At 35.2% G+C, this 20,789-nt stretch overlaps 1 protein-coding gene across 1 annotated transcript in view; it reads right to left on the bottom strand.

The window, feature by feature from the left end:
* Positions 1 to 2,317: 2,317 nt before the first annotated feature.
* The window catches only part of KHDRBS2 (KH domain containing, RNA binding, signal transduction associated 2), a gene marked incomplete at its 3' end in the record, with an annotated part of 444,128 nt that continues 425,656 nt past the window's right edge, over positions 2,318 to 20,789 (bottom strand). Inside the window, exons 5-6 of the mRNA XM_011997223.1 lie at positions 7,884 to 8,011; positions 2,318 to 2,516 (exon numbers count right to left, since the gene is read on the bottom strand). Coding sequence (XP_011852613.1) covers positions 2,318 to 2,516; positions 7,884 to 8,011 — 327 coding nt within the window. The remainder of the gene's footprint in view (positions 2,517 to 7,883; positions 8,012 to 20,789) is intronic.

Below are 20,789 nucleotides of genomic sequence, written 5' to 3'. Positions count from 1 at the left end.
TTTGATTCGGCAAATCTACTTCAATCATGAAGATGGATCTACAAAATGTAAATGTACTGTCTTAGCAGAAGGTCAATGAAAAAAAGCTTTAAAATATTTAAAGTCTGGGTTATGATGTGTAACAAACTAAAATTCAAAAAACTTTTAAGACTCAGCTAACACTAATGATGGTTTTAAACAGCATTCTCAATTACAGTAAGCTGTTTCTTGTCAGGCCAGCTGCCAGGAGTGGATTTGATTACCTAAATACATTCTATGTGGTCAGAAATTTAACACTGAAAACTCAGCAGGGGAGAAAGAAGTCTGAAGAGTGAATTGACTCGTAGTGTGATTTACAATAAAAGGAAGCTTTTCTAAGAAATTTTATCTGAAAGTTAAGAACTCCTTTGAGATTTTCACCATCAACTCAGCATGGTGCTATTATTTTGTTACTGAAACACTTAAACTTTTGTTTTTCTTACTCCTTGCAGAGGAATCAATAGTCTAAAATTAGAGCAGAGAGTAGCAGCTCTTGAGTGCTAATCAGGGTTGGGCACTAAGGATTTCAAAGATTGCAGCCAGCAGCCTATCAGCCACATATTAAACCTTACTCATTAAATTGTTTTCAGAAACAAAAATAATGAAAATATAATACAGGACAGGTTTTCATAAAATATGCTATAAACAGTTTTTCAAAAATATATCCATATACTTTTTACTATTATCAATAGTATGTTCTCCTAGATATATTTTGGGATGTCCGCCAAGCTCATAATACTTTTTCCTCTCTAAAAATTAGTGTCTCTCCATGTTGTCCTTGCGGCTGGGTCCCCAATAACTAAGTTTTTCTCGCTTCTTAATTTTAAAAATTGATCTGTTTAAGCCTCTATTTGGAAGACAAAAACACCATAGTGACAACGTACATAAAGATTGTTGAGCTAAACAGTTCCTCAAAGATAAAAGTGATCCTGCCACCCTTGTTGTGGATTTTTAATTCATTTAAACAAGTACTTATTTTTCACGTACTATGTCTCTGGCAAGAAATGGCAGAACTAGGTCTAGTCCCTGAGTTTTTTTGACTTGTGGGTTTGTTTGCAGAGTAGAATATGATTTCTGTTTCTGGTTTTGCAATTTTAAGATTGTCTAAGTTTTTAAATATTAATACTTGATGTAGTAAAGATACTTAGATGAACACATTTCATCTGTTCCAGTAGAAGTGGATTTTTACACTTACTTCACTCTTATAGATAATAGTCAATATTTCATATTTAAGCAGTAACATTATTCCTAAAAATGAATACATGATAAAATTAATATACTCTTAGTAATACCTATAAACTATATTCACTTTATTTTATAGCTAAGTTTTGACTATTAACCAGTCCATATGTTTTGAGTGCCCCATATGTGACAGTAACTGTATTTGATGAGTTTATGTTTAATGAGAAATAATTTATATAAGACGTTGAACAGGACAGCATGCTTATGGACAGTTGAATGAAACAAATACCTAGATCAGGAGATGGACATGCTGGAGAGGTTAAAGGCAAAATAAATCTTTTTCATAGTACAATGATCTGGCTTGCATCAGTTAAATTTAACATTTACAGAAGACTTCCTATTGTTACACTGTTAGTAAATTTTCCCTTTTTACAAGTTTCACAATCTAGTCTGAGAAATGAACACAAGGACCACAGTGTAATTAGTGGAATACTGACAATCAGAACTAAAGGTTAAAAGATGTTTAGATACATAAGATGACCAAAAGATAATAGTAGATAGGAAAGGAGGGGGATGCTTGGAAACACTGCATTTCGTCTGTTCATTGTATAATTTTTTGAATTTTTTATGCCAATCCCGTCTTTAATATGGTGAAAGAAAGAGTCAGGATATATAAATGAAAGACCAGCCACACGGTCTTACAATAGTCCCAAAGTGTATAATATAATCATATTATATTTGTCAAATATTTCTGAGTTTTATGCTAATATTTATCAAGTTCCGGAAATCTCTGAATACATGGCAATTCACTTTTTGTTTATAATTATTTCTCATTTGAAATCTGATCAAACTTCCTAAGGATAAGAAAGCCTCGGGATAGTTTGGTTCTTAAAATACAAGCTCTTTAACTAGCACTAACAGTGATGACACCTGTAAAATGAAACCTTTTCTCAAAATGCTCTCATTTAAACGCACTGCTTAAATTCTCTTGCAAATGACATTCGTTTCTGCAACAAACATTACCTGCTATATTCATGGTATATGAACGGTTTGAGACGTAGCTTGTTAACTCATCAATTGAACTCATCCTTACAACTTATTTCTTGAGAGTACTTACGTATTCTTCATAAGCTTCATGGGCTGGAGGAGGAGGCGCCCTGTATCCTGGCACTGTTGGTGCCCCCCGGGCTCGAGGGGTAGGGACACCTCTTGCTACAGGTGGCACTGGAAGGGCTCCACGGGTTACAGTGCTTCCTCGAGGGGTGAGAACACCTCGTCCAGGTGGTGGGGGAGGAGGAATGGCACCCCCACGGCCCCTAAGAGAAACAAGTCATGTATAGATGAGAAACAGGTGATGCGAGAAAAGAGACTATCACAGAAAAAGCTTTCATCTCACAGCCTCCATACAGTGAAAGAAATACAAATTTCTCTCTCTCTCTCTCTCTCTCTCTGTGTGTGTGTGTGTGTGTGTTTAATAGAAATTATATAAGATACAAAGTGTGTTGATATCTATAGAAGACAATAATTGCAAATACTGACTATGACTAGTTCTTATAAAAACCATGTAAAATACTTTGTTATTGTCTTTTACATAACTAAAAACCCTAAGCAAAGAAAAAAAAAAAAACAAAGAAAAACCCACTCTGAATATAACCCCATTAAATTCCAAATTCTCCAAGAAGACACAAATCAGAGCATTGTCTGATATATGACTCACTGGACCATCTCTGAAACTGAGCAGCTGGATGTCTACATTTCCTCTATGCTGGGGATTATAGACAGTGATGGGCAATGCTGTCATTCACCAAAAAAAAAAAAAAAAAAAAAGTTGTCTGCACTTAAATAAAATGTGGAAGTCTAACCATAGTGATATCATTTTATTACAGCAGTTTAAGTTTGAGGTCACTTGAAATCACAACTCTTTGTCACTGATTTATCATCCTGCATGTAACCCCCTGAGCTGGTGCAGTTCCTGACAGAATATATTTTCTTATGGTAACTATGGTGTTAGAGGAATACTTTAGTATCTGTAATAAAAATAATACACTGAATACTTTGTATTGCAGTTCTTGATACAAAATTAGCTTGCAATAAAAGTGTAAGATCAAATGGTTGTAGCCAATTTTTATGGTATTTTGAAGCTTTTAGAAAGGTTGAGTGTTTGTCTGAAGTCTTTGGGCAAAAGCACAGTTATTTCACTTTTTATTATTATGTCTGAAAGGTTGGCCTCTAGATAGCACTGCTTTCAGTGGGAACACTAAAGCTTTGGGGAAAAAAATGATGATCATTGGGATGTCAACAATCACAGTATTTGGCTGTAGCCACATATGGGGACGTAGGTTATGCTGTCTGCTATGAATAGCAGTCAGATTGCTCTTTCTTGCTTAAAATAAAAGTGAGCTTTTATGAGTGAAGAATATGAATGTGGGAAAAGCCTTTAAAAGTTTTAAATAGCTTATAGAGCTGATGAATAGAGAAATGATCAGAGAACTTATTGTGAGTATAATGTATAAAGAATACTCTCCTAGATTGGGAGAGGGTGAAACACAAAGACCCAGAGGCCCAGTGCTGGCTTCAAGTACAACATGGCTGAGAATACAGTATTCTGTATTATCATGATAATATATAAAGGGATGTAAAAACCAATTTTGCCTTCACTGCTCCTCCAAGCACATTTCCATTTCCTCATTAGCAAGATGAGCATATGTCCAGGTTTTAGAACTGTTGTCCTAGCTTCCTGTTCAGTTTAGCATTTTAACACTCTCAAAAGTATCCATGTGTGGACAATAAATTATATGGTCACCCTGCTGTAAACTATATGCACAAGTCTTCACTATACCATTGAATAGTCATGGGTAAGTATTATAACTACCCAGGCTTGAGGTAGATATATTTTTCTAATGAGTAAAATGCAGATTTCTAAATTTTTAGTACTTCCTTCTGCTCTAATATTAGATGATGCTCATCATATCAAATCTAATTTTCCATTTTCTTCCTTCATCAACTGACTACCAGACACAGCCCTAGCAAACCTGTCTCCTGAACCTGACTCATTACCTCTTATCCACTATGTTCTTTCCCTGGAATATTAACCTCCTTGTTCTCTCCTCCAACTTAATTCACATCACTTTTTTTTAGGATACTGCCCCTGGCTAAAACCACACCACAGTATCCTTTCCTTTATTTGTCTGACTTCCTCTACATTTCTGAACTGAATGTTATCAGTCTAGTTCTTGCTTTCACCCCTCTTTTGAAAGTGCTCTTGGCTGAGATCACCAGTAGCCTACTGATTTCCAAATCCACTAGATTTCTTTACAGTCTCCATGCCACAGCACATTTCTACTATTTTTAAGATTGTGGACCATTATCTGGAAAATGTTTCTTCCGACTTTTATGACTCTGCTTTTCTCTACTTTTCCTCATTCCTCCTTCTTACTCCTTATCCTCCTTCACTGGCTTCTATTCCTGGACCCACTTTGGAATCTGGATGTACCCAATTTCTGTCCTTGATCTCATGATTGCACCCTGCAATCCCTACCTCTGATGATGACTATAATCTCTTTCTTCCTAACACAATGCCATATCTTGGCTTGTCTTCCTTATATCAGAAGTTTCTTAACTTGCCTGCATGTTAAAGTGACTTGAGAATCTTTTGAAAGTTCCAAATTCCAGGCCATATCCTAGGCCAATTAAACCACAATCTCTGGAGACAGGCAGCTCCCAGTGATTCCAGAATACAGGCCAATTTGGGAACCACTGCCTTAAATGAATACTCTAATTTAAGCATCTTGACAAGCTTGTCATGTGGGCAGTTCTAAACTATTTTAAACATAAGTTGAGATATTAAGGCATGGAGAGTACAAGTTACCTGCCTGAGGTCACACCAGCCATCCACAAAGCTCAGATTATTTACAGGAATAATTATATTCTTCATTTAATTTGATCCTTCACCTACTCTTAATGATATCACCAATTTCTCATCAGGCTAGACACCAAAAATTTATCTTTCTCTTGGGGAACCCTTCTTATCCAACATCTAATTGGCATTAATTCATATAAATGTCAATCTCTAATCTGGCCCTATCCCTGTCTATTCCAAATGCTGCTCATTGTTACCTGCCTTGGATGATGGACTCATTTTCTCATGGGCTCCCCTGCTATAAGATGGTTTCTCTGTCTCTGTCTCTCTCTCTCAATCACTGTAATTCTTCTGCATCATCCACAGAGATAACTGAGTAGTCTTTCATATAAATAAATATGATTACTCTCCTCTTTAAAAAAACTCTATTAGTTCTATGTATTAGTTCTCAATGTGGTAAACAAAAGCCTTCAAAATTTACCCCTAATGTTTCATTTTCCAGTGACTGCACTCACTGTAACATGTAGTGGTGATATGTGTTAGAGATGTCATATATTTTTATTCATCAATTATTCAAAATAAATTATTATTACAATATATAGATGTAACACTTTATTCTCTGGTGCACATTATTATTGGAAAATTAAAGTTATAGATAGGATTATTGAAATGCAAATTGTTTTAATTAAATATATTTTCAACAAATTATATAATTTAAAAATATTCTAGATATCATCTTTTTGAATGTAAGTGTAATTAAATAACTTCATACAGTAATAATTTCATGACTTAATTCAAATTAGCAACTGTTAACTCATGCAAAGTTCTCTTAGTAATATGATTTTCTATTTTGCAAGGCTATTTTCTTATTCATTTTAAATTGTAGATACAGTTCATCATACTGTTTGAAACAGAAGACAATAAAATTCTGTTTCATTTCCTCTCATTAATGCTAGCACCACTAATGATATCAGTACACATTGGAAGTGAAATTTAATTTTTAATGTTAATTTAATTTTATTTTTATGTATATAGTATCAGATCTGTATGTTATATGGGATTAAACAGTAAAATCTTTCAATCAAATTTTTCTTCTAAGAAGATATATTAAAATCCAGACCATAATGCACTATCCTATATTCAATTATTTAAATGGATTGAAATCTTAGAATAAGGCTTCTCTGAAATTAAAATCTTATATGGTCCACTCAAAAATGCCAGATGCAAAATTCAACTAAGGGATATCAATAACAAAACAAAATCTATTACTATGATGATTTCATACTATCAAATGCAGATAGATTCATTATTTTAATGCCCCCCCCATTTTAAGGCATACGAAATAGAAAAGTGTGTGCCCTCCTCAGGCATCCTAAATATATATTTAGTTTCAACCACATAAAGCTGTAAAATTGGCATTTGTTGAACTACAAAAGTTGCAATTTCATATGATTTAACTTATGATTAAATCCATTAAAGATGACTAGCAATAATGTCTTTTTTACCTCATCAAGATGAGTTTAGAAATGTACACGGTTTTATAAAACACTCATCCCATAAAAAAGTACAGTATTGTGTTATGTCACATTAATTCTTAGCATAAACAAATGATCCTGAACAGCATTAGACAGCTTATTTTTGATTTTTTAAAGATAAAATATAAATAAGCTCTAGAACACATTCAGAAGTTTTGCTTTTAGTGAAACAGAATTTCTAGAGTTACCGCATTTTACCTCTAGTAAATAGTATTCCTTGATATTTTATTTGGTAATTTATCATTCTTTCCTTTTGTTTCTGACCAGTGAGAAACATTTTGAGATATTTTTGATTTAAGTGTTACAAACAGTGGCTATGTTGATAGTGGTGGTTGAAAGTATTTGAAGTATAATTTAAGTAAATAAACTGAATCTGAAAAATATCTTAGCATATCTTAAGATAATTTTTATGTAATATATGAAATAATATTTTAGATCTCTGTCCTTTAGAGATTTAAGGGCCAATTATAACAAGGTGAAGAGAATGATTAAATCACACAGTTGTTCTGTGAAGGCTACGAGTATTTTTTACTTTAACTCTTTTCAAACCAATGCCTTCTATTAAAATCTCAAACAATTCAGAACCCTGCAAAACAAATTATAATACAAAAAGATACCAATTTCTTTGCAAATAAGCAAAATCAAATAAAAATCCTCTCTGATCACCAAGAGGAGCTATAAGTACCCTCTGCACTTTGAATATCCTTACCATCAGCCATGCAAGAAGTGTTCTGGCCTTCTGGGCTGATGGCACATATGTTATCTGTATCTCTCTCTGTATTTCTATCTATCTACTTCCTTATCTAGCAAGACTATATCAATTCAAGGACCATTTAAAACACAGAAAAAGTTTACAGTTTTCTCTTCATACAAGGGTATCTTGGTTTGAAGAGGTGAATAGTTGTATCATCTGTGTGTTCTTATCCTGAGGATAGAACAGGAAAGTAGAAAATCTCCGGTTTGCTGCCTTATTTTCTCGGGGTAGTTGTTAAGAGTATAAACTGTGAATTCTGGAGTCAGACTGTCTACGTGACCCTAGGTTAATTTCCTACACCTTTCTCTACTTCAATTTCTCACCTGTAGTTGCTAGTTATCTCCTAGTATGGAGGATTTGGTGAGTTAATATGTGTAAAGCTCTTCTGTACCTGATAAGCTTTCATCGTTATTGTTTTTGCTGTGGTGGTAGTGATTGTGGCTGATGTTGCTGTTTACTGCTAGTGATAATCATGACATAAAGCAGGACAGAAAAGGCCTCATCCTTAATTTATTTAAAGTAAGAATGAATGTACCTTGAAGGAGCTGTGGGAGCTATTCTGATCCCTCTGCCTCTAATACCTCGGCCACGACCAGAGTCCTCTGAGCCATTTAAGTAAGATAATTCACGTAGTTGTTCCTGACGAATTTCATCATTGTAGTCCTGGAAAAAAAACATGATGTGATGAGTTAAAAATGGGACATGCCGTTCTCAGAGTTGGAAAAAAAAAAAAAAGAAACAAAACAAAACACAATAGGAAATAATTTTTTTCATTTGTTTCCTGGAACCTTATATGCAAAAATATAAAATGATATTAAAAAGTGTATATATTTTAAATTCCTATTTTTATATAGAGAAATTGGAATTGCTTATTTTATCAAGAAAATATTCAGCAGGACATCACATTAGATTTGCTGAGATGTGTTAGCTGGAAAAGGGAAGACAGCAACATAAAACAAAAACTTGGAATGTACTAAAGTTATGATTGTTAACATGACAATTACTAAAAAAAACTTCATCTGAATGAATGTGTGTAGAATATGAATGACTACGTGATATTCAAATAGTTTCTGATGCATAAACAAAAAACAGCTATCCCAAGGGTCCAGAGTAGACACTGAGCATGTATTACAACATAAAGAAGTAGGATAGTATGTCTCTACTTCAGACCACCAGCAGCTGCAGAATCCAACTAAATAGCTTGATGTGAAATATTTATTTATTTATTTATTTTCATTTTTTATTTATTTACTTTTTTGAGACACAGTCTCTGTCACCCACGCTGGAGTACAGTGGCATGATCTCGGCTCACTGCAGTCTCTGCCTCCTGGGTTAAAGCAATTCTCCTGTCTCAGCCTCCAGAGTAGCTGGAATTACAGGTGCACACCACCATGCCTGGCTAATTTTTGTATTTTTCGTAGAGCCAGGGTTTCGCCATGTTGACCAGGCTGGTCTTGAACTCCTGGCCTCAAGTGATCCACCCACCTCGGCCTCCCAAAGTGCCAGGATTACAGGCATGAGCCACTGCATCTGACCGCAGTGTGAAATATTTAAACACTACCAATTTTCTACGAGTTCCAGTATTGGCTTAAGGGAAAGTGTGAGCCAGAGAAAAAGGCAAATTTCAAAATAACAACCAGAGATTCAGTCAAAGTCAAAGGGACTTTTTCCTTTATCAGGACGGAAATATACCAGCCAATTCAAGAGGACGCAAGAGTGGAGCTGAGTCATTAAAGGTAAATGCTACCTTCAAAAAACAAGTGCCAGTGTCACCTGTTTCTCTTTTTACTAATCAACACACACATACACACACACACACACACACACACGCTCACACACCCCGGTTGAATAGTACAAAATTGAGTAACTGGTTATTTGTGCCAAATGGCCAATCTGATCAATTATTTTTCTGGAAACATAGTTTAAGTGAAATCAATCTAGCGGCTCTTCTAGTGGTGAGGAGAGGGTTCCAGGAGTTAACACTATATTTGTAGAGGTTTGGCTAACAGCAATGATGTCTGAGGCCTATCTGTGAGACTAAAAATTAAGATTATCATCTGCACCAAATGATGTCAGTGTAGCTCTGCATATGTGTGGTACTGATGAAAACTGTGTAGGGTCACCCACACACCTCTGTCTAGAAAATGGCAGGGAAGCATTCAGCCTCCAAGGATTTCTTTGGCACAGCTTTACCTCATGCTCTAGAAACCACCTAGATTACAAGCAAAAAGCCCAAAAGCATTTCACTTAATTTTATTTTTTGCATGTTGCTTTCATATTTATATTCTTCAGCACCTGATTATAGTGATAATAGCCTCAACACAGTTAGCTGACAGAAGAGCCATAGAGTAGAAAATTATAGTTTCTAACAAGCCGTATATTATTCAATTTCTACCTCCTAATTTTCTCATTCAAACAACTAAACTTAAGAAGAAACATGTCTATTATTTTATTAGAATCAGGAAATATAATGAATTGCCACTACTGAGTGAACTGACCAGGTACTATCAAAATGAAACATTAATCCCATAATTTCACAATGTAATGTTTACCAGTTTCAAAGGGGATATTTGTAGCTTCTTCTCTGAGGAAAACACATAGATACTTGGGGTGCTTATGAATTCTAGAAAGATATGGATTGTCACTGTTGGCAAGACTGGGGGTTAGAATAAACATTTTAACAAGTTGCAATTGAATTCAACACAGATAGAAGTGTACCTTAGAGCATAAATATTTTTTACACCAGAATCAGAAAATATAAGAATGTAGATGTGATCTTATTCATTTTATAATAATAAAGAATATGAAGAAGAAGAATGAGGAATAGGAGGAAAAGGATGAAGTCAAGGAGGCTGGGGAAGAGAGAGAGGAAGAGCAACATACTAATCAGATGGTGTCACAGACTAAGCCAATTTGTTCAGGATTCCCTGCATCCATATCCTTAGATAGTTTCCACCACACTGACTCTGGGATTTGCCATGTGATTTGCTTTAGCTAAAACATCACGACAAAAGCAGAGATTAGAAAAGTGCTTGCGTACTGGAGCTTTCCTTTTCTACTTACTGGAAACCCCTATGCCACCTGGTGAAGAAGCCTAGACTAGCTTTCTGGAGGATGAGAGGTAACATGGAGAAAGGCTCCAGTCATCTCTGCTCTCCCTGTCATCCTGTCTGAGTACCCAGACATGACAGTGAGGATTGAATCTCCAGATATCCTAAGCCATCCTGTCCCAGTCAAGCTGGTGCAGTCAGAAAAATCACCTGGCCAACCCCAGAATCTGGAGAAATCGATAATAAATTGCTGCTTTATGCCAGTAAGTATTGTGGTGGTTTGTTTTGTGCAAAAGCTAACAAATACAGAGGGGACCAGTCAGCACAGTATATGAGAGATATACTTCGGGAGCGTACTTCAGCAGCCTTCCTTCAGCCCTGCCTAGAAGGGGAGTTCTTGGGTCCATGTGTGATCTGAATGTTTCTTGGAGCAGCTGTAGCCTTAGTTGGAGGCAAATATATCCAAATGTCATATCGTGGTGTCACTACAGTTTGAATTGCCCATTTAAATCTTTGCTCAGAGTCCATGCTCACCAATTCAACTGCATTGGAGTTCAGCTCCTAGACAGAAATCTCACATGGAGGGGATTTATTATTATTATTAATATGAATATTTGACACTGCAGGTTAATTCTTAGTGTAAGCAAAGCAGCTAATATAATGTAACTGAATTTCTTATGAACTTAGCTAGAGGGCTATGCTTTGAGAAATAAACCACCTGTCAGAGTTGTGGTGGCCAAGAGAATACAGACCAGCAACTACAGATGTAATTGACCAAAGACTCCAGTTGCTGTGCTCTAAAATCCTATTCCTTCCAAGGCTATGCTACCCAAAAGCTTCTCCCAGCTGATAACCAAATGTGGTTAAATGCTAACACAGATCCATTCCTGGCCACACAGGATTGCTCTGACTATGCCTCCAGGGATTCCTTAATAGCACTGCTAAACTTACCTTATAACTTCATTGCACCAGGGCAATCCATAAGGATTCCACCCCTCTTTCCTCGAGGTCAGACATTGTAGGGCGAGGGCTCTCCAGCCTTCCTTGGTTCCCTCTTTTTTTGTCACAAGAAGATTTTCCTAATATAACTCTTACATGTTTAATCCCATTATTACATCTGCTTCTTGGAGGACCCAAACTAATATATGGACTGCTGATAAAATCAAGTTCCTAAGATCACAAGGCTGAGAGCTTTGGTAAATCCATTTATGATAATGATAGTCGAGCCTATCCCATTCAACATACTTTATACTATGTATGATTAAATTGAACCGCTTGTTTCTCTTTTACTTTAAAGTGGCTAGAGAATGGTTAAACATGAAATTGATTATTGATGACCAAAGAGGGTAGTAATGAGTATTTTTAAGAAAATAAATTGTATGTTGTCCAATTTTTTCAATACTTTACTTAATAAGAAAATAACAAAGACTCATGAAGATGGGCAAACACAAACCATATCTTGAGCCAGAGATTGGAAAAAATTGGTTGACACAGATAAACTGTGGCAATAATGAAAAGATTAGTGCATTCATGTGTGTGGTAGAATATGAGAGAGAGAATATGGGCAACCACAGGTCATTTAAGAGTGCTCCAGTAGAAAACATATGGTATGAATGGGAAAGGTAGAAACAAATGAAGTTTCCAGGTGCAGAAATGGCTAGAAGTATAATGAGTCATTAGCCAGAGAAAAAGGGAAATGAAAAAAAATTTGAAGGTGGAGAATTTGTATTTGGTTCAAATAACCTTCTGTTTAAAATGTCAGAGAGACCTTCAGGCTTATCTTAGAAATTCAGATCTGGGTTAACGGAGTACATTTGAGTGTCAACTACACATACTTGTGATAACTGAAGGATGAAGACTGTCTAAGAAAACAGTAAAATTATGTATAGAGACAGAAATTTTCTAATCATAATTTTAATGCAAATTTATATCACAGAAAATAGTTGATTTATCAATTGCAATATTTATATCATTAAATGCTAACTTACCTAGATTTTTAATAAATTCTGGTTTTCCTGATCAGATAATCAAAACATATGCACCACATTATTTACAGCAATGAGGCACTTAAATGCTTCAAAAAAAAAATACGGAAGAAAACTTTTTTTTTTTTTTGAGATGGAGTCTCACTGTATCACACAGGCTGGAGTGCAGGGGTATGATCTCGGCTCACTGCAACCTCTGCCACCCGGATTCAAGTGATTATCCTACTTCAGCCTCCTGAGTAGCTGGGATTACAGGTACCTACCACCACACCCGGCTAATTTTTGTATTTTTAGTAGAGACGGGGTTCCACCATCTTGGTCAGGCTGGTCTTGAACTCCCGACCTAATAATCCACTTGCCTCAGCCTCCCAAAGTGCTGGGAATACTGGTGTGAGACACCGCGCCTGGCCGAAAACACTTTTTAAAATGTCCAAATCTAGGGATAGTTGAACTCTTAAATATTGTCTAGACTGAACATATTCTGTGCCTTATATTTTCAGCTATTAAAATTTTTATTTTCAATTATTATGGGTATATCACGTGTGTGTGTATATATATATATATATTTATGGAGTAAATGTGATGTTTTGATATAGGTATATGATTTGTAATAATCACATCAGGATAATTGGGGTATCTATCACCTCAAGTATTTGTCATTTCTTTGTATGGGGAATATTCAAATTCCACTCTTTTAGTGATTTTAAATTATATAATAAATTATTGTTGACTATATTCACTTCGTTGTGCTACCCCAATACTAGATCTTATTCATTCTATCTAACTATATTTTTGCACCCATTAACCATCCCAACCTTCCCCCCTCCTTCCCACTATTCTTCCTGGTCTCTGGTAACCATCGTTCTACTCTATCTCAGTGAGTTCAATTGTTTTAATTGTTAGCTCTCACATATGAGTGAGGACATGTAAAATTTGTGTTTCTCTGCCAGGCTTATTTTGCTTAACCTGATGACTTGTTCCATCTACGTTGTTGCAAATGACAGGATTTTATTCTTTTTATGGCAGAATAATATTCCATCCTGTATACCAAGCATGTTTTCTTTTTTCATTCATCCATTGATGGATGCTTAGGCTGATTCCAAACACTAGCTATTGAAAAGAGTGCTGTGATAAACACGGGCCTACAGAAATCTCTTTGATATACTGGTTTGCTTTTTTTTTTTCTTTTGGATAAATATACCTAACAGTGGAACTGCTAGATCATATGGTAGCTCTATTTTTAGTGTTTTGGGGAACCTCCATACTGTTCTTCATAGTGTCTGTACAAATTTACATTCCTACCAAACAGTGTATGATGGTTCCCCTTTCTCCAATTCCTTGCCAGCATTTGCTATTGCTTGTCTTTTGGAGAAAAGTCATTTTGACTGGGGTGAGTTGATATCTCATTGTAGTTTTGATTTGCATTTCTCTGATGATTAATAATGTTGAGCATTTTTTTCACATATCTGTTGGAATTTGTATGTCTTCTTTTGAGGAATGTCTATTCAGATCTTTTGACCGTTTTAAACTCAGATTATTTGCTTTTTTCCTATTGAGCTGTTTGAGCTCCTTATATATTCTGGTAATGAATCCCTTGCCAGATGTGTAATTTGCAAATATTTCTTCCATTCTGTGTATTGTCTCTTCACTTTGTTGATTGTTTCATTTGCTGTGAAGAAGCCTTTTACCTTACTGTGATCTCATTTATCCATTTTTGTTTTAGTTGCCTGTGCTTTTTGAAGTATTACTCATGAAATCTTGCCCCAAACCAATGTCATAGACAGTTTCCTCAATGTTTTCTTTTAGTAGTTTCATAGTTTGAGGTCTTATATTTAAGTCTTCTATCTATTTTGATTTTATTTTTGTATATGGTTAGAGATGGGAGTCCAGATTCAATCTTCCTCATATGGTTATCCAGTTTTCCCAGCAACATTTATTAAAGAGACTGTCTTTTCCCTAATGTATGTTCTTGGTACCTCTGTCCAAAATGAGTTCTTGTGCATTATTTTTATAACATATATAATTTTCTAAACCCTGAAAGTTTTATATTATAGTGCTTTTTTCCAGTCCTTTCTTAAGCATTAGGTCTAACTTTGAATTAATCTTTATTCATTAGTACATGAGTCTAGCTGAAACTAGAATATCCTGTTGATGTTTATTTGTTGCATGTGTTGCTGATGCTTCTGTTATATAAAATTTTCAAGATATGAGTAAACAAATTATTCCAAATTTACTTTGGAAACAACATCAGAAATATATTACATATTAGTTCACTTAAGTAGTATTAAGTTTTAAGATTTGGGAGTCATACAATACATATGAATGAGTGGTTATAGTTTTATAGCATTTATAAATTTTATGCTCAATTTGCTAACATAGATAATCATTAAAAATTAAAAACATGAGTTCATAAATGGTAATGAGATAATTTATACTTACATAATATTATTTTAGTATTGTTTTATTACTTTAGTATTAAAACACCCTGGAGAGATAAAGAGTTAGAGATAGACAAATATTTACCTAAGTATGTGAATAAAGACAAAAGAGACAAAGGCAATTCAGAATGAACAAAGAGGAAAAATTAATTTCCAGTCATTAAAAATCAATACATAATAAAAAAAAATTAACATGTGTATTTCATTTTTCTGGAAAACTAGAATATTACAAAACTTAAATAATCCCTAGGCCTACCCATATTATGAAGATAATGCTCCACTTGTCAAAAAAATGTTAAGTTATATCTAGGGATAAACCTTAATGGTATGTTAGATAGCACTACAAATTACTGGGATTCCACACTTCAAATAGTAAAGAATGCTTTACTGTTTTGGCATATACCTGCAGTAAATGAAATATACACACTCTAAAAAGATTCCTCTTGCAAGATGAATTATAAAGTAGCTTTAAAAATGATGATTAGTTTAATCTTATGGCTTTGATTTCAGACAGAAAAGACTAAAGTTTGAGTGAACCTTTAAAATATCTACTGGGGCTTAAATAGCACATGCATATCATATATATATTTTTTTTTCTTTTTTTTTTTTGAGATAGGGTCTCTCTCTATTGCCCAGGCTGGAGTACAGTAGCATGATCTCAGTTCACTACAAACTCCACCTCCCAGTGTCCAGCTAATTTTTTTTTTGTATTTTTGGTACAGACAGGGTTTTGCCATGTTGGTCAGGCTGGTCTCGAACTCCTGAGCTCAAGTGATCCACCCGCCTCAGCCTCCCAAAATGCTGGGATTACAGGCATGAGCCACCGTGCCTGGCATCATAGGTATTTTTTATAATTGATCCGAATTTTAAATTTATTTTCCTATAGTGTCCAAATAATCTGCTTTTTTGCTATCAAAATAAATTTTAAAACTTTGTTATTTAAAATAATAGCAAAGATATTCACAATAATTTTCCATGTTCCTTTTGTCCAATATAAGGCCAATTCCCCCATTAAATAATTTCCATGAAATTCATGAGTGCTCCTTTTTGCCTGACAAGTCCCTCCCACCGTGACGCCATATGGTATAAACAGTATACACAAAAGCTCAGACCAGACAGATGTTTGGATGTTCCTAGAAAGGACCTATGCTCATAGTCTGCATATTTAATGTATATGCATAATTTCCCAGTTACACACACTCATGTGCATCTGTTACGATGGCATTTTGCCCAAATACAAATTGGGAAGATTATTTCACTTGCATACGGATGCCAGGTAATGACAGGTGTAGACAGGCTACCTGGTGGTGCAGTGAGGGACCATTTTCCTGCCAAATTCCTTCTTCTGAGGATACAATGGACACTGGTGCTGCACATTTAAAACTGTGATTATAGCCACTGGTAACATGTGAATGTACACTCAACTCTGGTAATGCCAATACTTTCAGAAATCATCAGAAATGATATGTATGGAAATGATATGTAGTCTTTAGCCTTTCTAGGACATGACAAAGAGAACTGGAATTTTCTCAGCTCCTACAAACAGATTAGGGCACTTTTACCGCAGTAGTAAAGAAGGTGTGGAAAGTGTTGGGTTCTGCCCAATACCAGATCTGCAACTAAGTTGGAATGGGTAGCAAGCTATTTCAGAAAATAGCAAGCTATTCCAACTAAGTTGAAATAGGTAGCAAGCTAGTGCTGTGGTGGATATCATTTAGCAAAACAGAACATGTTGTTAGATAACATCTCCTAGCCACCACAGCATGAGTTTTAATCAGCCCAGACTCAGAACCAGAAAAAACCTCATTATCAAAATATAGTCAAAGAGCAGTCAATTAAGATTTATTAAGCATCTGCTTGTGCATGACTCTGCATAAGTTTTATACAAAGGCTTTATAAAACTTATTCATCAAAGAAGATTGGCTATCACAAAGTCAAAATGTTGTGGGCTTTGTATCTTAAACAGTGAGTGACTGTAAATTTCTGTACCTAAACAATGTTTTATCTTATTTTCCCATTACTAAAGTCATATTGCCCATTACTCAGAAATAATCAGAGCATAAGATAATATCAATACAGATATTATTTAGACATTTTGCAGGAAGATTGGAAAGGCTTATTTTCTATCTTGTTTTATTTGACTTTATTAAACTTTGGCCACACAAGGTTTTAAGACCCCAGACCTTGTGAATGAGCAACAAAAAACTTATGTATTTGGCATTATGCTTTTATCCATCCTACCCTAGAAAATGAATCACTGTTCAGGGTAAATTCAGGATAGTAGACAAATGTTTAGATAATATTAAATGACAGATTTGACTTGTAATTCTAAAAGTAACAAGTTTCATTTGTCTAGATAAAGTCAAAACGACTACTTTTTTCAATCAATTTTCTTGGCAAATTATTGTACACATGATATAGGAGCTTTATTTCATTTAAAGTCAAAATAGGCATTGATTTAATACTTCAGCAAGTTATCCACCTTTATTCAAAAGTATATAAAATGAACTCTTGGTTGAGACAGAACTGATGGTTCTCAGTATGATCTCATGGGACCAAATCTTAACCAAGAAACTGTAATAATAAAGAAACACTGAGAGAAAAGTGTATACATGCTATGCATAAAAAAGGTTGATAGGATATAGGTGCTGTGGGTGATATTTTACCAATAACCTAGGAATTCCAGGCCTTCCTTTGGACATGGAAAATTTATATATTCAAGACAGGGATGCATTTAACCTGTTAGATGTTTTTTAAGTTCCTGAAGGAGTTTTGCTAAATAAATCATCCTTTTATGTAGTCAGTGCATTTCTGAGGAGCAGGTAAGTAGCAGGCACTAATGTAGGTTCTGGGAAGAGAGTGGAGGAAAGTTCTGATCCAGGGGAGTTAAAGCACATGTAGATGACTAGCTCCCTACACTTGTTCATGTAATGTACTGGTAAACAACAATTAAAGAAACATTTCAATAAAACAGTAGGCACGGATGGAAGCCTTCTTTAATACTCTCTGAATCAGCGCATGCTCAATTCAACTTTGATCCTTTTTGTTGGTTTAAAATATTTAATTTATTTACAATATTATACCAATTATTTAGTGGCTGCTGCTTTTTGTTTTATTTTTAAAATGCTGAATTCTACATTTTTGGTTTAGAAATAAAGACATTTGCTATATTTCCTCATGAGAAAATCGCTCCTAGAAGTTCTCCTATATATTTCCCCAAATGAAAATGCTGTGATGATTCCTTCTAGCTGTAGTTTTGTCAAGCTATTCTGTCACAGTAACTTTCTTGAAGCTCTTTGTAAAGAGTATACAATATTGCCATGCCCGCCTCTTTACAAAAAGTTATCCTTTTATTTGGCTTGCAGTTTCTAGCTCCCCTCAAATTCAATCTTGGAAAAAAAAAAAGAAAAAAAGAAAAAAAAAAACACCCTGCATACTATTTCTACTATTCTTTCTGAATATTTAATCATATTAGAATGGGATAGTCCTTAAAAACAATTATTGTGCCACTTTTTCTAACCAGCATAATAAAGCAACAACAATTGCCAGATGGGAAAAGTGAATTTAACACAGAAAATGAGCAAAGCCAAGCAAGAGAGAGAGCAGGCAAGGGTTAAGAATGTTAAGTGAAGCATTCTAGCTGAAAATACTTATAAAGGGGAAAATGATGAAAAACTTTATTTCCATTGTCAGTAACTGAAGAAATGAACTTGTAAAATGTAATACAGTACAATACAGTGAAAAAGTATTTGGAAAAAAAAATACATCCAAAAGATGTGTCAAAATATGATGTCAAAGTTCCCAAAAAACAACATAAGATAAATTAGAATTACAAAATGAAAAAAACACAGATTTATATTTAGAAGACGCAGGTGTATGTCATTTATTCCTTTCCTTACTTCCATTGGTTCTGCCTCAACTGGAAACATCTCTTGAATTGTTCAGCCAGGCTTCTTTCCTCCATTACCTGAGTCCTTTCAATGGTTGAAATACAAATTGTATTTGCCTGTCTTTGAGGTGAATTCACTCAGATTCCAAATGAGTCTTTTGTCCAAGCCTTTCTAGCAGAAGCAAATCTAAATAGGAAAGACCTGGGTTCTTTGCTCTAGTGGGCCCATGACAGAGCAACTGGTACAACTAGGTTCTCCTCTGAAGGGTGACGTGTCATCTCTCTGCTCTCAGGCTTCCCCCAAGATCTGCTAATTCCACAGCCCATCTATGTAGGTCTCTGCAAGAGCACTACAGTTAGCCAAATCAGGCAGCCCATTTTCTGTCCTCTGCAAAATATACATGCACAGCAAGTGGTCAGAATCAATCCTATTCTGTATGTTACAGAAAGGATTTACTGCAAAGAAGTCATGAGATATTCTTAGCAATCATGGGAATGATTGTTGTTTTCTAAGGCTCCTTTCAGTTCTTGGATCTCTTCCCTCTTCAACCCCACATCTCAAAGAGCAACCACAATGCCTGCTCTCTTGGAATCACTCTCAATATGAGGTACTTTAAGATCATTAAGCCACACTGCTAAGTTGCTTGTGTCTATCAAGTGCCTTCATCACGGACATGGGAGAAGACCATGATATCAAGAGTCAGAATGCAAGTCATCATTTTTCCCCAACCCCTTTCCTTATTCATTTTTAAAATTCATTCTTCAAACTCTGATTGCGAGAAGGTAACCATTTAGTTGTATAAGGCCATTTATAAGCTCTATGATTAATGTTATACTTTGATTCTTTTTCATCCAATTAGAGAAATGATGGGATCTCAAGAAGTGGAGATCAGCTAAAAGAAATTCAGTTTCAAGCAATATCTGGATATTACCCACGATGCTCCTGTCCTTTGCCTGAGGTGGGATTTTTAGATTGTTCTAAGATGTGGGGTACTGGAACAAGCTCATACTGCTCAGCACTGGAGGGAGAAAACTGGGTTTCTGTTGAACTTGTGCAAACATCACCAGGCATGCATTCCAAAGGGCAGGAAGGGAGCATTTGGGATTCCTTTATTGCTTTCCTCAGTGAATAAATATATTATTATTAAATATATGAATATTATATACAGTAAAAACAAATATGCTGGTTTATTTACATATATATTTTCTAGGTGATAAGAATATAGTAAACAAGCCCTCATTGAGCTTACATTCTAATGTGGGGAAAGACTAAAAAAACCACAAAGGAATAAATAATCTTAGTTCAGAGAGTAATACTGTGAAAAAAAGAAACAGAGCAACAGGACTGAGGGACTGGGGAAGTTGGTTTAGACAGGAAGTCAGCAGTGCCCTACTCGAAGAGAGAATATATGAACTGAGACCCAAATGAAAAGGAGTCTGTCATGTGAGGGTGTGGTTCACTAGTCTTCCAGGTAGATGGAATGAGAAGGTCAGGAAGGAGCTGAGCATCTTTAAGGAACAGGGAGAATGCCAGTGCATATATATCAAAGATTTAGTGAGCAAGGTTGTAAACGATATTAGGTCAGACAATAGGTAGGCTCTGTATCATGGTGGTGCTTCGCGGCTTTATTGTAGGTATAACAGAAGGCCTAAGGAATATTTAAGATGGACAGTGAAATAACAGTTTTTATCTGAGAGTATTCTGGCTGCCATGAGGTAAATGGATTAAAGTAGGACTAGACTGGAAACGAGAGAGAGGTTAAGACACCATCGTAAGCAGTACGTGCATTAGGTACTGCAGTCATCTTTACCAGTACCATTATAAGTGGTGGAGAGAAGGGGCAATTAGATTATTGCTGATGGATTAGACATGGGAAATAATGAAAAAAAATGAACTTAAAGCTGTCGTCTACATTTTTGGTTTGGGTAACTGATTCAATTGTAGTGCCATCACTGAGATGGAAAAGTTACTGAATGTGGGCTTCCCTCTTCTCTGTCTCGAATTTTAAATAGGGAAGCAAATAGCATTTCTAAACAAAGGGACTTTTTAAATTGGGAATCTTTCAGTGTGATGTGATT

This window comes from Mandrillus leucophaeus, unplaced genomic scaffold, assembly GCF_000951045.1.
Source record: "Mandrillus leucophaeus isolate KB7577 unplaced genomic scaffold, Mleu.le_1.0 Scaffold1142, whole genome shotgun sequence".
NCBI lineage: Eukaryota > Metazoa > Chordata > Mammalia > Primates > Cercopithecidae > Mandrillus > Mandrillus leucophaeus.
The sequence above is the reverse complement of the archived record's forward strand: the minus strand, read 5'-3'. Positions and strand labels throughout refer to the sequence as shown.